Source organism: Ornithorhynchus anatinus, chromosome 14 (assembly GCF_004115215.2).
Source record: "Ornithorhynchus anatinus isolate Pmale09 chromosome 14, mOrnAna1.pri.v4, whole genome shotgun sequence".
NCBI lineage: Eukaryota > Metazoa > Chordata > Mammalia > Monotremata > Ornithorhynchidae > Ornithorhynchus > Ornithorhynchus anatinus.
In genome coordinates, this window is record NC_041741.1 from 47,018,069 (window position 1) to 47,034,135 (window position 16,067).

The 16,067-nt window shown below is 52.0% G+C and overlaps 1 protein-coding gene across 2 annotated transcripts in view; it reads left to right on the forward strand.

Annotated features, from left to right (window-relative positions):
• The first annotated feature begins 2,721 nt into the window (after positions 1-2,721).
• Positions 2,722-16,067, forward strand: part of ZC3H7B (zinc finger CCCH-type containing 7B) — a 30,786-nt gene continuing 17,440 nt past the window's right edge. Inside the window, exons 1-9 of one of the 2 annotated variants that reach the window (XM_029078899.2) lie at positions 2,722-2,936; positions 8,688-8,748; positions 9,163-9,196; positions 9,478-9,675; positions 10,603-10,761; positions 11,773-11,853; positions 13,317-13,373; positions 15,231-15,273; positions 15,599-15,831. In XM_029078899.2, the coding sequence (XP_028934732.1) occupies positions 8,696-8,748; positions 9,163-9,196; positions 9,478-9,675; positions 10,603-10,761; positions 11,773-11,853; positions 13,317-13,373; positions 15,231-15,273; positions 15,599-15,831 (858 nt within the window). In that variant the 5' untranslated portion in view covers positions 2,722-2,936; positions 8,688-8,695. Of the gene's footprint in view, positions 2,937-8,687; positions 8,749-9,162; positions 9,197-9,477; positions 9,676-10,602; positions 10,762-11,772; positions 11,854-13,313; positions 13,374-15,230; positions 15,274-15,598; positions 15,832-16,067 lie in introns of both variants that reach the window. The other variant, XM_029078898.2, reaches the window with a different exon arrangement.

Genomic DNA, 16,067 nt, shown 5'->3' on the forward strand with positions numbered 1-16,067 from the left:
TTTGCTTGCACCTTTCTCCTTCCTTGGAATTCCTTCCCCCCATCAGATCTTCCCACCTTCTAAAAAGTCACCGCCTCCAGCCGTCATTCTCCGATTAAATTAATCCCCTACCCTCTTGTCCACACCATCCCATCAGGCCCCACAGCACTCCCATGGGTATGTTTACCAATCAGTCAATCAATCAGTGGTATTTATTGACCGTTTACTGAACTAAGTGCTTGGGAAAGTACAAAAAAAGAGAACTGGTAGATCAGAACCCTGTCTACAAGGAACTTACACAGTCTACAAGGAGAGATGGCATGTATTTTTATATTTATGAATGTTTATATATGCTTATAGATTTTTTTTTTTGTTTACTATGTTTGGTTCTTACTTTCTCATTATTGTTATTATTATATTTGTTAAGTGTCAAGCACTGTTCTAAGCACTGGGGAAGATACAAGTTAATGAGCTCAGTCACAATCCTTGTCCCACATGGGGTTCACAGTCTAAATAGGAGGGCGAACAGCATTTAATCCCCATTTTCAGCTGGGGACGGTGGTCCCGAGTGAAAACACAAGCAAAAAACAGATCACTCAGTGGTCCTAAAATGAGGATTATTTTTCCTCTTGTCAGGGCTCACAATCTATGGTGGTGGAGGAAGAAGCAGGTATCGAATCCCCATTTTACAGATGAGGAAACCTAGGTCCAGAGAAAGCAAATGGCAGAGCCAGTCGATCAATTGTATTTATTGAGCGCTTATGTAGAGCAGAGTACTGTGCTAAATGCTTGGTAGAGTACATTATAAGAGTTGGTAGATGCATTCCCTGCCCACATCGAGCTTACAGTCTAGAGGGGCATCTTACAGTCTCTGGGGACAGAGCAGGATTAGAACCCATGTCCTCTCACTCCCAGAGTGCTCTTTCCACTGGCACATGCTTCTTCCACTACTCTCTATGCAAATCATTGTAACAAAATAAATAAAATTAGCCTCCATTACTTCCAGCCAGCCCCAAATTGCTACTCCTCCCGACAAGTGGCTAAAAGTAGGGATCTTTTCACCAGCCAATCAAGGTGTTACTATTGTTATCATGAGAAGATGTTAGAAATAGACAAACCAATGACTGCAGATGAATGTTGCTGTTGTCTATTAACCTTCTGGCACACCCAAGCTCTCCTAAACGTTGCCTGGAGAAGTTCTCTGGAGCTCTTAGGAAAAAGAGAGCGTGTTTGCATTGTTGAATTCTGGGCATTGGAGCCAAAGGGGATGCTGCAGTGATTGTGATGGAGAAAATTCAGCGAACCCTTTACCCTAATAGAGAAGGACAATCTGTGAGTCAATAACCACCAGCTGCTAGACAAGATTATGGGAAATGGCCAGTTAGTGAGGAAATATTCCCCTGATTACCTGTTCCCGGTAAAGCCGCCTTATGGTTTAGGCTTCTGTGTGGCTACTCTGCTACATTCTAGGAGGATATCAAACTCAGGAGGTTAGAGTTTAGTAACACTCCAACCCCACAGGTCTCTCCATCCAAATCCTTCTCATAATGCCCTAGATCAAGGGGAGTTATTATGAGATCTTGTGAGCTATAATAACATTAATAATTATTATTATGTATTTAAGTGCTTACACTGTGTCAAGTGCTGGGATAGATACTAATTAATCAGGTTGGACATTGGGGGGGCTCACAGTTTTAATCCCCATTTTACAGATGAGGAAACTGAGGCACAGAGAAGATTAAGTGACTTACCTAAGGTCTCAAGAAGACTAGTAGCAGAGCCGAGATTGGAACCCACATCCTTCTAACTCCCAGGCCTGTGATTTATCCACTAGGCCATGCTGCTTCTCAGGGCCCCCCCCAGCTAGGGGTAGGGCCACCCTCCATCCCCACCCCAGAGTCACCACTATTTTTTTTACAGTATTTGTTAAGTGCTTACTATGTGCCAGGCACTGCACTAAAGCACTAGGGCAGACACCAGCTAATAAGGTTGAACACAGTCCATGTCCCGCATGGGCTCATCATTTTAATCCCCATTCATTCAGTAGTATTTATTGAGTGCTTACTAGGTGCAGAGCACTGTACTAAGCAGTTGGAATGGACAATTCGGGCAACAGAGACAATCAATCCCTGACCAATGACGGGCTCACAGTTTACAGGTGAGATTCCTGAGGCCCAGAGAAGTGAAGTGACCTGCCCAACGTCTCACAGCAGACAGGTGGCAGAGCTGGAATTGGAACCCAGGTCCTTTGACTCCCAGGCCTTGTGTTTTTGTCCTAGGACACGCTCCTTCTTCTTCGGGCTCATCACTTCACTTGTGGCTCCCGGGGGGCTCTCCCTGTGACTCCAAGATGGAGAGGGGTTGAGGATCCTGAGAAAATAATTTTTCCCCCTCAACCCCTTGCCAGAATTACAGCAATGGAGCAAAACCGATGTCGGAGAGGTCCGTGCCAGGCACATCGATTAGAATTTCTCTAAGAAACTGGAGAACTGAATTGCAAAGACGTTGAAATCTAAATCTCTGACAGGGTTCAAATGAATCATCATAATTACTATTTGTTTTCTTCAAAAAAAAACTAGGGAAATTCTCACTGCAGCAGGACAAGAAAAAATTCTCCAAGATCCTTAAAGATGCCCTAAAAAGAGGCAGTGGGGTCTGGGATGAAAGAAGCAGGGCCCTTCTAGGACCTAAGAAGAAATTGCAGGGAGGCATTTTCTCCAGTTGGTGCTGCTGAGAGAGAGAGAGAGAGAGACCTGGAAATGAAAGTAAAGAGCTCAGTAAGCACATGGAAGGAGCTGCCGGGGCAGCAGTTCCAGAAGCAAAATGCTTCCTTCTATAATTAAATAGCATTTACTATTATTATTACTAATAATAATAATATAATAATATCTCTAGTAATATCATACCATTTATCAAGGCCAGTTATAGATCCGGTGGGGGGAGTAAACCCAGCAGAGGTGAGTCCTTTTGGCTTTTTCTAACCCATTTAACAGGCGAGGGGGTAGGTTGGAAACAGGAAGCGTTGCAATACGCTGCGTTGGGGGCCAGATCTCATGTCGAATTGTGGGGAGGGGGGGCGAGCCTTCACACCCTGGAGGGAAAAACAAAATAAAGCAAAACGACAGAATCCTTTAAAGGGGGGGTGTTTGGGGTGGGGGGGGTCCACTTGAAAAAAGGGAGTTAATTGCGATTTAAATGTCCCCAGCTCCTTCCCCAAATGGGGCTGAAGTTGGCAATGGGGGGGGGGGGGGGGGGGGGGGGCGGAAGGCCGCCGGAGCGGCGGGCGGGGAGAGCGGCGCTCGGCGGGGCGGCGCGGCCGGCGGAGGAGCCTCCTGGCCCGGCTGCGCCCGTCACGCGAGGCCGGGGATCGGCGGCCTTCGCCGGAGGCCGAGCACAGGGCCCCCACCCAGGGCCACCCACCAGCCCGCCACCGGGGGCTGCCTTGGAACAACCATATTCATAATGTTATTACAATAAGAATAACATTTAACCCCCTCCTATGACACAAGCAATATATTTAGTAATAATAATTATAGTCTCTGTTAAGCCCTTACTGTTCATTCATTCAATCGTATTTATTGAGCACTGACTCTGCAGAGCACTGTTAAGCCCTTACTATTCATTCAATCGTATTTATTGAGCACTGACTGTGCAGAGCACTGTTAAGCCCTTACTATTCATTCATTCAATCGTATTTATTGAGCCCTGACTCTGTGCAGAGCACTTTTAAGCCCTTACTATTCATTCATTCAATTGTATTTATTGAGCACTGACTGTGCAGAGCACTGTTAAGCCCTTACTATTCATTCATTCAATCGTATTTATTGAGCCCTGACTCTGTGCAGAGCACTGTTAAGCCCTTACTATTCATTCATTCAATCGTATTTATTGAGCACTGACTCTGTGCAGAGCACTGTTAAGCCCTTACTATTCATTCATTCAGTCATATTTATTGAGCACTGGCTCTGTGCAGAGCACTGTTAAGCCCTTACTATTCATTCATTCAATCGTATTTATTGAGCGCTGACTCTGTGCAGCGCACTGTTAAGCCCTTTCTATTCATTCATTCACTCAATCTTATTTATTGAGCGCTGACTCTGTGCAGAGCTCTGTTAAGCACTAACCATTCATTCAGTCAGTCGTATTTATTGAGCGCTTACTCTGTGCATAGCTCTAAGCCCTTACTTTTCATTCATTCATTCATTCAATCATTTATTGTGCGCTGACTCTGTGCAGAGCACTGGACTGAACCCTTGGAATGGGCAGTTGGGCAGTAGAGAGAGACGATCCTTCTCCAATGACGGGCTCACAGTCTAATTGGGGGAGACAGATGGCAGAGCAAAATAATAATAATAATGTTGGAATTTGTTAAGCGCTTATTATGTGCAAAGCACTGTTCTAAGCGCTGGGGAGGATACAAGGTGATCAGGTTGTCCCACATGGGGCTAATCCCCATTTTACAGATGAGGTAACTGAGGCACAGAGAAGTTAAGTGACTTGCCCAAAGTCACACAGCTGACAAGTGGCTGAGCCAGGATTTGAACCCATGATCTCTGACTCCCCAGCCCTGCTCTTTCCACTGAGCCACGCTGCTTCTCTGTTCAGAGCACTGGGGTAGGTATAAGGTGATCAGTTTGACTCATGTAGGGCTTGCAGTCTTCCCCATTTTACAGATGAGCTAACTGAGGCACAGAGAAGTGGATTGCCCAAGGTCATACAGCAGACAAGCGGCAAAACTGGGATTAGAACCCACGTCCTCTGCCTTCCAAGCCCGTGTTCTTTCCACTAAGCCATGCTGCTTCTAATATTCTATTAATAATAATTATGGTATTTGTTAAGCGCTTACTATGTGCTGAGCACTGTTCTAAACACTGGGGTTGATATAGGGTAATCAGATTGGCCCATGTGCGGCTCACATTTTTGAATCCCCATTTTTACAGATGAGGTAACAGAGGCACAGAGAAGTGAAGTGGCTTGCCCAAGGTCACACAGCAGACAAGTGGCAGAGTCGGGATTAGAACCCACGGCCCCTGACTCCCAAGCCCGTGCTCATTCCACTAAGCCACGCTGCTTCTATTCTTCTATTTAGTACAGTGCTAAGTGCTTAGTATAGTGCTCTGCGCACAGTGAGTGCTCACTAAATATGATTGAATGAATTTATTGAATGCTGACTATAGACCACTGTACTAAGCACTTGGGAGAGCACAGTACGACAATAAACAGACACATTCCAGGCTTACAGGCTGGTTTGTACTACTTGTTTGTAATAGTAGTAATTCTATTAATAATAGTGACATTTGTTAAGTGCTTACTGGGTGGCAAGCGCTGGAGTAGATATAGGAAATTGCGTTAGATATAGGAAATCAGGGATTCAATCCCTGTCCCGTGTGGAGCTCACGGTCTTAGTCCCCGTTTTATAGGTGAGGTGACTGAGGCACAGTGAAGTGATTTGCCCAAGGCCACACATCAGACAAATGATGGAGCAGAATTAGAACCCATGATCTTCTGACTCCCAGGCTCTATCCACTACTAAGCGCTGGGGTAGTAATATTATTAATAGTTTGGGTATTTGTTAAGCACTTCTGTGTGCCAGGTACTGTTCTAAGCCCTGGGGTGGATACAAGCAAATCGGTTTGGAAGTGCTCGATAAAGACGATTGAATTGGGTAGATAATTAGACAAGCTAATCAGGTCCCACTCGGGGCCCTCACAGTTTAAGTATGAGGGAGAACAGGTTCTGAATCCCCATCCTGTTGATGAGAAAACTGAAGCACGGTGAAGTTAAGTGCGTCTGAGGTCACACAACAGGCAAGTGGCGAAGCTGAGATTAGAGTCCAGGTCCTCTGGCTCCCTGGCCCATTTTGTTTCCACCAGTCCTCTCTGGCTTTTTAGTCAGTTCAGGCAGCCGACCCCCATGATAATCACCATTAAGCCCCCTTAAAGGGGCTTCCATTTCACCCCGTGACCTAAGAGAGAGGGACAGTGACTTGGGTTTCAGCCTTGAGGCTGGAGGTCCAACCCGATTTGCTTGTATCCACCCCAGTGCTCAGTAAAGTGTCTGGCATATAGTAAGCGCTTAACATACCACAGTTATTAGGACTATTATTATGGGGGTCCTTCCCCCCATTCCCGTGGACATCTACTTAGCCAAAGTCCAACCATCCCACCAGGAATCCCCACAAACTGGGAGGCCTCCAGAGGTCTGTTCGAGCCTCTCAGGATTCAATTTCCCTTCCTTTCCCTGTCCCTCAGGTTTCTTCCATCCAGTAACGCCCATTAATCGCCTGACCGGGCAAGATGGAGGTGGGTGGAGTAGCTTGATCTGTTCTGGATTCTTAGATTTTAGGCAGTTTTGCCTGCCGTTCCCTTTCCGCCATTCTCTAAGATGAAGTCACAGAATCCCTAAATGACTGCGTTTTTGTAAAATAGTGTAGTACAAAGCACCAGCATCATCATCGTCAATTGTATTGCCTCCAAACCGTGAGCTTGTCGTGGGCAGGAGTGTGTCTGTTGTTATATTGTACTCTCCCAAGCCCTTAGTAGAGCATACACAGTAAGCGCTCCATAAATATAATTGAATGAATAAACGAAGTACTTATTGAGCACATACGGTGTGCAGCGGGCTGTACTAACCTCTCTGACAAATGTGGCAGTTCCCACATCAGTTACTCCAATGGATTGGTCGATCAGTAGTATTTATTGAGAGCCCGCGGTGTATAGACGACTGAACGAACTGCTTGGGAGAGTACAGTAGAATTTGTCTGATAGCTGCCCCGACCCCCTCCTTAACATTCAGGATCAAATCTGGACTTGGAGCTACTTGAAGGGGACAGCGGTGTCCCAGTGAGGGAAGAGATTGGCGGTCCAGCACCTAGGAAGATGTGTACATTAGAACTGGGGCTAGAGAGGTGTGAGTGTTTAGTGGTGGTAGTAATAATAATAATAATGATATTTTGATAATGATGTTCTAAGCGCTGGGGTAGATAGAGGGTAAGCAGGTTGTCCCACGTGGGGCTCATAGTCTTCATCCCCATTTTCCACATGAGGTAATGTAGGCACAGAGAAGTGAAGTGACTTGCCCAAAGTCACACAGCTGACAAGTAGCGGAGCCGGGATTAGACCCACTACCTCCGACTCCCAAGTCTGCGCTCTTGCCACGCTGCTTCTCTAATAATAGTAGTAATAGTAATAATAGAGAGTAGTATTGGTTTTATTAAATGCCCGCTGGGCACTGTGCTCTCTACTCGCGGCTTGGGAAAGTACAACAGAAAGAAGTGACCTGTTTCTTACCCACAAGGAATTTACACTCCACCTGGGGAGGCAGCTGAAAAACATTTGGTCCAGTCAATCAGTGGTCTTTATTGAATGCTTACCGCGTGCAGAACAGTGTACTAAGCGCTTGGGAAAGTACGATAGAAGTGGTTGACGTGATCCTTATCCACAAGGAGCTTACAGTCTACAGGGAGAGACAGAACAGGTATTAAAATGAATTACAGATAGGGGATATAGTAGGATATAAAATAGTAGGATATAAATTTACATTCATAAGAGCAGTGGGGTTGGGGTGAGTGCCGAAGGGGTCCTCAGCCAAGTGTGAAACAGAAGGGAGGGGAGGTGAAGCCGCATGGTGAAATGGATAGAGCACGGGCCTGGGAGTCAGAAGATCATGGGTTCTAATCCCGGCTCCACCACCTGTCTGCTGTGTGACCTTGGGTAAGTCACTTCACTCCTCTGGGCCCCAGTTACCTCAACTGTAAAATGGGGATTGAGATTGTGAGCCCCACGTGGGACAGGGACTGTGTCCAACCTGATTTGCTTGTCTCCACCCCAGCGCTAAGAACAGTGCCTGGCACTTAGTAAGCACTTAACAAATACCATAATAATGATAATAAGCCAAAGAAAGGCTCCTTGGAGAAGTTGTGACGTAGGAGGGTTTCGAGAGTGGGTATAGTGTGGTCTTTCAAATATGAACGGGGAGGGGGTTCCAGGCCTGAAGGAAGGATGTGGACAAGGGGGTAAAGGTGAGTTAGATGAAGTCAAAGTACAGTGAGTAGATCTAGAGTAGAGTTTTCTGGGGTTAAGGGGCAATTCATCTGGTTAGGCAGCTGAGATAAGATGAGGTTCCTGAGCCTGGAAGCTCCTCTGGGCTGGGATCTTGTCTACCAACTCTACTATAGTGTAATATTATGGTATTTATTTAGCGCTTACCATGTGGCAGGCACTGTGCTAAGGACTGGGGTGGATACAGCAAATTGAGCTGGACACAGGCCCTGTCCCTTGTGGGGCTCACAGTCTCAAGCCCCATTCTACAGACGAGGTAACAGAGGCTCAGAGAAATGAAGTGACTTGCCCAAAATCACACAACAGATAAGTGGCGGAACCGCGATTAGAACCCATGACCTTCTGATTCCCAGGCCCGTGCTCAATCCACTACGCCATGCTGCCAACCCACCTGGTCTTTCTCCTCGGGCTTCCCCCGAAGGAAGGGCCGGCTGGCCCCGGGGGCAGGGACCAGAGTGCAGAGGGGCAGTTTCGGGGCTGGAGGACAAGGCTGTCTCTTGCTTCTAGGCGGCGGCCCTGAGCCTGGGGGTGAAGAAGTGGGCCTTATCTCCTGAGGTGCCCAGGCAGGAGCCTTGAAATTACTCCCATCTCCACCCCCTCTGCCACACCGGGGCCCCTGGGGAGACTCACTGGGTCTTTCCTTTGCAGAGACGGTAATGGAGAGGCAGAAGAGGAAAGATGAAATAGAGAAGGGGCTGCAGTTCATCCAGTAAGTCCGGCGGGCTCAACGCTATCTGGGGGTAGGCAGGAGGCAATGGGTGGTGGGTTAACGGCGGTTTCAGAGTTCTTCCCTCATACACCCCCCCCCCACCCTCTCTCTCACAGCTTCACTCCCCCCACCCACCCCCAACACCCCTTTCACCCCCTCACTCATCCTTCCCAACCCCATCGTCCTCCCTGCCTCCCTCACATCCTCTTCCTTATAATGGTGCCATTTTAAATACTTACTGTGTGGGGATGAGATGGGAACCTGGGGGCTGCCACACCTGGCTTCCGTGGCCGGACCCCTGGGGAGCCTCATTCCATCCCCTCCCGTCACCCCCTCACCACTCCCGGAGGACAGGATCGGTCTCGGCCTGGGTCTCACCCGGGTGTCCTGACGTTTCCTTCTAACTCTCCTCAGGTCCACCTTACCCCTGAGGCAAGAAGATTATGAGGTAAGGAGGGTCCCTGCTCTTGGAAGGGGGTCTGGGGAAAGGTCCCACCTGGGTCCGGAGCTGCCTGTCGCCTTCCACGCCCCCGTCCCGCACACACACACACAGGGCTGACCGATCCCCGGCCTCAGAGTGGATGGGAAAGCCCTCATACTCGAAACCTTGCCCCAAAGCCTTGCCCAAGCAAGCTGTCGGGGGTAAGGACTGGGTGGGGCAACATGGGTGGGGGCTAAGGGGTCCTCCGGGAGCCCCCGTCTCTACTTCTTGTCCCGCTCCCGCTCCAGGCCTTCCTGCAGAAGCTGGTGCGGAACCTGTTTGCGGAGGGGAACGACCTGTACCGGGAGCGGGACTTCAAGCAGGCGCTGGTGCAGTACGTGGAAGGCCTGAACGTGGCCGACTACGCCGCCTCCGACGAGGTGGCCCTGCCCCCGGACCTGCTCTGCAAGCTGCACGTCAACCGGGCCGCCTGCTACTTCACCATGGTCAGTCATCCGTCAGTCAGTCGTATTCACTGAGCACTTACTGTGGGCAGAGCAGTGTACTCAGTGCTCGGGAGTGTGCAGTAGAACAATAAAACGGACACATTCCCCCCCACAGTGAGCTTGCAGTCTAGAAGTCAGAGCTTGGGACACCCTTTCTGGCTGGGGGCCGGGGAGGGGAGAAGCAGCATGACCCAGTGGATAGAGCATGGGCCTGGGCATAAGGAGGATCTGGGTTTTAATCCCAGCTCCGCCACTTGTCTGGCCTGGTGACCTTGGACAAGTCATTTCACTTCTCTGGGCCTCAGTCACCTCCTCTGTAAAATGGGAATTAAAACTGAGCCCCACATGGGACAGGGACTGTGTCTAGCCAGATTATTTTATATCTACTCCAGTGCTTATGAAGTGACTAGCACCTAGTAAGTGCTGAAGAAATACCTTAAGAGGGGGCAGCAGGAGAGCCTCTTTGAGGAAGGGCTGGGAAGGGGTCTAGAGGAGGTCTCCCCTCTCCAAGCGCTTAGTACGGTGTTCTGCACACAGTAAGGGCTCAGTAAATACTATCGAATGAATGAATGAGCCCTTCAGAGAGGAATCAGGAGGTTAGTCCCCTAGGGGAGGGGTTGGGAAGGGGTTCAGAGGATGTTTCCCCTGTCCCAGGGAGGGATTGGGGAGGAGTCAGCCAAAGAGCCCCCTCAGAGAGGGATTGGGAAGAGGTCGAGAGAAGGTTCCCTGATCCCAGGAAGGGGTTGGGGAGGGATCAGCAGGAGAGCCCCCACCCCCCTGGGGGGAGGGCTCAGCTAGGATGGGACAGATTCCATCTCTGCCCAGGAATTAGAAGAGAAAGAGGCTGGTAGGGGAGGAGGAGTTCACTTGGGGAGCAGGAGAAGAGTCCCCGTCCATGTGATCCCCTTCCCCCCTGTCCCTGTCCAGGGCCTGTATGAAAAAGCGCTGGAGGACAGTGAGAAAGCTTTGGAGCTGGACCAGGACAACATCAGGGCCCTTTTCAGGAAAGCCCGCGCGCTGAACGAGCTGGGGAGACACAAGGAAGCGTACGAATGCAGCAGCCACTGCTCCCTGACCCTCCCACACGTAAGTGTGTGTGTGTGTATGTGTATGTGTGTGTACACATGGGTATTGGTGTGAATGCATGGGCACATATTTATGTGTGTGGGGGCATTGGTCTAGGAGTGTGTATGTGTGTGTGTGTGTGTGTGTGTGCGTGCGTGCATTTGGTGTGTGTCTGTGTCTAAGTTTGCCCTTGGGACCCTTGGGTGGAGTCCCTCATGCCACCCCGCCATCCCACCCCACAGAAAAAGGGAACAGAGATTATCAGAGTCCGGTTTTGTGTGAGGAGAAGCAAGTTTCACCTCGGGGAAACGGGTCCCACCCTCTTCCCTGGAAGCTTATTTCAGCATTTTGTCTCCCTCCCCCCACAAAAAGTCTTTCCTTGGGTCTAGCCAAAGACCCTCTTGCTGCCGCAGTGGAAATCTATTTCCTCCTGTGCTACCCATCAGGACCGCGGACCCATAAACATCCTCCCGGGGCCAGGGGCAGGCCAAGGGTGGGCTTGGGTGAATGAATCTCAGGCCAGGGCCTCGGAGGGAACTGGCAAGTGAAATTCCTGTCCCTGCTCGGACCTTCCGGCCTGAGACCCAGATTGGATCCCTGAACTGTGAGGGGGTTGTGGGGAAGCTGGAGAGGGGCCAGAGGGGAGTCTAGAAACCGGATCAAAGGGGCAGAAAAGAGCAGCCACAAGGACAGCCAAGCCGGCACTAGAGAAGGGGAGGCAGGGAGGCTGGGGAGAAGAGAAAGGCTGGGGAGATGGGGACCAGGGGAAACGGGGGTGCTGGGGAGAAGGAGATGGAGAGGACGGGGAAGAGGGGAGGCAGGGAGAAGGGAAGATGGGGAGAGGCAAAGAGACTGGGAGAAAGGAGAGGCTGGGAAGAAGGGGAGGTAGGGAGACTGGGGAGAAGGGGAGGACATGAGGGTGATCTCTTCTGCCTTTGGAACCTTAGAGACCTTGGAAACCCTCTCACCCCATCCCACCCGGCCCCCTGACTCTCCCCCTGACCCCTCTCCATGGCATATTCGCTCCCCTAGGATGAAAGTGTCACCCAACTTGGCCAGGAGCTGGCTCAGAAACTGGGGCTCCGGGTGCGCAAAGCCTACAAGAGACCACAGGTAGGAACCCCAACCTCTGAATGCCTGTCTGGATCTGCGTCCATGTCTGGCTGTCTTTGTGTGGTGTCTGTGCATATCTGTGCATGTCTGTGGGTGGGCGCTTATGCATTCAGTTGTTTCACCGTCACGTATTGGTGCTGCCTGTTTGGTCCGTGTTTTCCTTCCGGCTCCCGTGATGTACAAAGCATTCTTGCCTTCTGCCTTCCTGTCTTCCGTTCTTCCCCTATTAGATTGCAAGCACCGTGAGGTCAGGGAAAGTGTCCTGTGCCTCAGTTTGGTTTTTTTATGGTATCTGTTCAGCGCTTATTATGTGCCGGGCACCGTGCTACTAAGCGCTGGGGTAGATACCCGCTAATCAGGTTGGACACAGTCCACGTCCCACATGGGGCTCACAATCTTAATCCCTATTTTATAACTGAGGCACAGGAAAGTGGAGCGACTTGCCCAAGGTCACTCAGCAGACAGGCGGACTCTCAGGCCTGTGCTCTCTCCACTAGGCCATACTGCTTCTCTGTTTTTCTCTCCCGAGCACTCAGTGCTCTGCTCTGCAGCTAGTAGGTGCTCAATAAATAAGATCGATTGACTGATTGGTTGGCGGGCAGGGGAGAGCCAGCCCACATCTCTGCCCCTCCCTCTGAGGCTGGCAGGAGCTTGTTTCCATTGGAACATAATAATAATGTTGGTATTTGTTAAGCGCTTACTATGTGCCGAGCACTGTTCTAAGCGCTGGGGTAGACATAGGGGAATCAGGTTGTCCCACGTGGGGCTCACAGTCTTAATCCCCATTTTACAGATGAGGGAATTGAGGCACAGAGAAGTTAAGTGACTCGCCCACAGTCATACAGCTGACAAGTGGCAGAGCTGGGATTCGAACTCATGAGCCCTGACTCCAAAGACCATGCTCTTTCCACTGAGCCACGCTGCTTCTCCAATAGAGGCGACCTACTACCTCTGTGCTCCTGCTGCCTCTTCTTTGCTCCCTCTGTGCTCCTTCTCCTCCCTCTGTGCTCCCTCTGCCTCTTCTGTACTCCCGCTGGGCATGGGGGAGGAGGGAGGGAACCTCTCTGGGCAGGGGTGATCTTGGGCATGGAATGGTAGGGACCCCTGGGCGCCATCCCCACCCAGACAACCCAAGGCCGGGGACCGGTGGAGTAGGCAGGTGATCTGGGAAGGCTTCCTGGGGGAGGTGGGTTGGGAGTCTGCCCTCTAAAAGACTCAGGGGTGAGGGAAGGGGTCATGAATGGTAGGGGTTTGTTGAGGGGGTGTGCGTCTGGGCACAGCTTCTGGGCATCAGTAAGAATGAGAATCTTGGAACCAATCAGGCCATGCCATGGTGGGGTGGGGAGTGGAGCCCCTTTGTGGTTTCCTGCAGCAGGGTGGATCCAAAGCTGCGGAAACCTCACCCGGGGCCTGGGCCGGACTGCCTGTCTGTCTGTCTGTATCTGTCTGCTCTTCCACAGCAGGAACTCGAAACATTCTCTCTGCTCAGCAACGGCACCTCAGCGGACGCGGCGGATCAGGTATGACTCCGCGAGGGGAGACCCCGGGCAAGGAGAGCCCCCTTTCCCAGCCCAGTGTGGCAGTGCCCGTGGGCAGCCTGCTTGCCCACTCCTCATTTCTGCCCTGGCCGGCCTGAGGGCGCGCATCCTTTTGGTCCGGATGGACGGAGGCTCCGAGAGCCCCCGGGGCCCAGGTCTGTGGGGAGGAGGAGGGAGCTGGGCCCAGGAGCTGAGTTGGGGGGCTCTCAGACCAGAGTGTGGGGGCACCCGGGCATCCTCTGCGGGGACCCTTGACTCCTGAAATTCAACCCACGTATTCCATCCGTCACTAAATCCTGTCGGTTCCACCTTCACAACATTGCTAAAATCCGCTAGCCTCGAACACCCTCCCTCCTCAAATCCATTAGGCAATTACACTCACCCTATTCAAAGCCTTATTTAAGGCCCATCTCCTCCAAGAGGCCTTTCCCAACTAAGCCCCCCGCTTTCCTCTTCTCCCACTCCCTTCTTTGTCCCCCTGACTTGCTCCCTTTATTCATCCCCCCTGCCATATGTCATTTATTTCTATTAATGTATGTCACTCCGCTAGACTGTAACCCCATTGTGCGCAGGGAACGTGTCTGTGTATTGTTGTGTTGTACTTTCCCAAGCGCTTAGTACAGTGCTCTGCACAAAGTCAGCACTCAATAAATAGGATTGAATGAATGAGTGGACCAGCAGGTGGCTGGGACTGTAGGCTGGAACAGAGTAGCAGTGTGGTCTAGTGGAAAAAACGCAGACCTGGGAGTCCGAAGACCTGGGTTCTAATCCCAGGTCTGCCATTTGTCTGCTGTGTGAACTTGGACCTCAGCTTCTCCATGCTTAGATTTCTTAATTTTGTGTGGTATTCGTTAAGTGCTTACTGTGTGTCAAATGTTATTCTAAGCATTAGGGAAAGATACAAGATAATCAGGTTGGACCCAGTCCCCGGCCCACTTGGGGCTTACAGTCTAAATCAGAGGGAGGAAGATTTAATTTCCATTTTACAGATGAGGTCACTGAGGTCCGGAGAAGTCACACACCTAAGTCACACAACAGATCAGAACTCAGGTGCTCTGCCTCCCAAGCCCGTGCTCTTTTCCCTAGACCACACTGTTCATCTGTTCTCTCTCTCTGCTAGACTGTGAGCTCTACAGTGGAAGGGCTGGGAGCCGTGTCCAATCTGATTAGCTTGTGTCTACCCCAGTGCATTAAGATGCAGCGGTTGGCACATAGTAAGCACTTAACAAATACAAAAAAATAAAATAGTGGTTTCTAAGTGGGTTCTAGAGGTAGAAGGTGGTTCCTGGTCCCTGCCCTCAAGGTACTTGCTCTCTAGTGGGGAAACAGGACATAGTTACCCAGTGTTCAAGAAAACAGACAAATCCTTGTTTCTCGCCTCCCCAGGGGTGGCATTAAGGAATGCTTCTTCCATTCACTTGGGGAGCCCAAATACCGAACTGTTCCGGCCCCTAGGTTAGGAGAGGAGGGTCTTGGAGGCCCAGAGGCTATGGAGTATAGGCGAGGCCGGCCCGAGGCCGGCCCGCAGCCGTCTGTGAACTGGAGCAGATGTGCCCGGTGTGGCTTCACCACTCCACGAGCATTTCCGTTTCTTCCCCTAAGGCCGCTGGGCCGTTGGGTCACCTCACGGGTCTGGGGCGTCTGGTTGGGGCGGGGCTATGGATTGGCTGGTCCCCGGTGAGTTCCTGGGCCCGTTTTCAGGCTCCTGAGGGGAGGGTGGTGGCCAGGGGGCCCAGTGGGTGCTTGACAGGGATGGCGGGCGGTGGTGGGTGGCAGCGGAGGGGGCCCGGCCCTAGCCGATGGTGGCACTGACCGGGCCGCCCCCTGCACCCCCCTCAGGGCCCACCCGACGGACCAGGCTCCATAGATGACATCGAAACAGGTAGCGTTTCTCCGGAAGGGGCGGACGGGGGAGGGGGGCCGGATGCGCCACCCCCATCGAACGGAGCGCCCACGGGGGTGCCCCCGGGAGCCATTCACAGCTCGCCTCCCCCACCCCGCTCCGAAGGCTGAGGGGGAGCTCGGGGAGCAGACTCTCCGGGTGGCCGGAGAGCACGGGGTGGCCCGGCACCGCCCAGCCGTGCCCGCAGCCCGACGGCCCAGGGCAGACCTACGTGTGACGGGTGGGGGTGGCTGAGGCCCGGCCAGAATTGAGCCCCGGCTTCCTCCTTTCTCCTCCGCGCCTCCCTCCCTCCTTCTCTCCCCAGACTCCACCCTGAACCTGCAGGTGCCCGAGCTCCCCGGGGTCCCATCCATAGTTGGAGCCGAGGCCCTGGGCTCCGACCCCTCCCCGCTGTTCCCTCCCGCCGCCGCCTCCTCCGTGCTGACCCCGCCGGACCGGGGCGGGCCCGGGGCCGGGCCCGAGAGCCCAGAGGACTTCTCCGACGGGGACGTCTTGGGCCCGGAACTGGACTCGCTGCTGGACTCGCCCTATGCGTTGGTGAGGACTCCGCACCCCCGCGCACCACCGTGCCCGCTCCTGCCAGGGACGAGTGCCCGGCGCAGCACTCCTGCGGGACCCTCAGTAGAGGCTGGTCCCCACCTCCTGGAGAAGCAGCGTGGCCTAGTGGATAGAGCGTGGGCTTGGGAGTCAGAAGGGCTAGGTTTTTATCCTGGCCCTGTCACTCGCCTACTGAGTCATCTTGGGCAAGTCACTTAACTTCTCTGGGCCTCGGG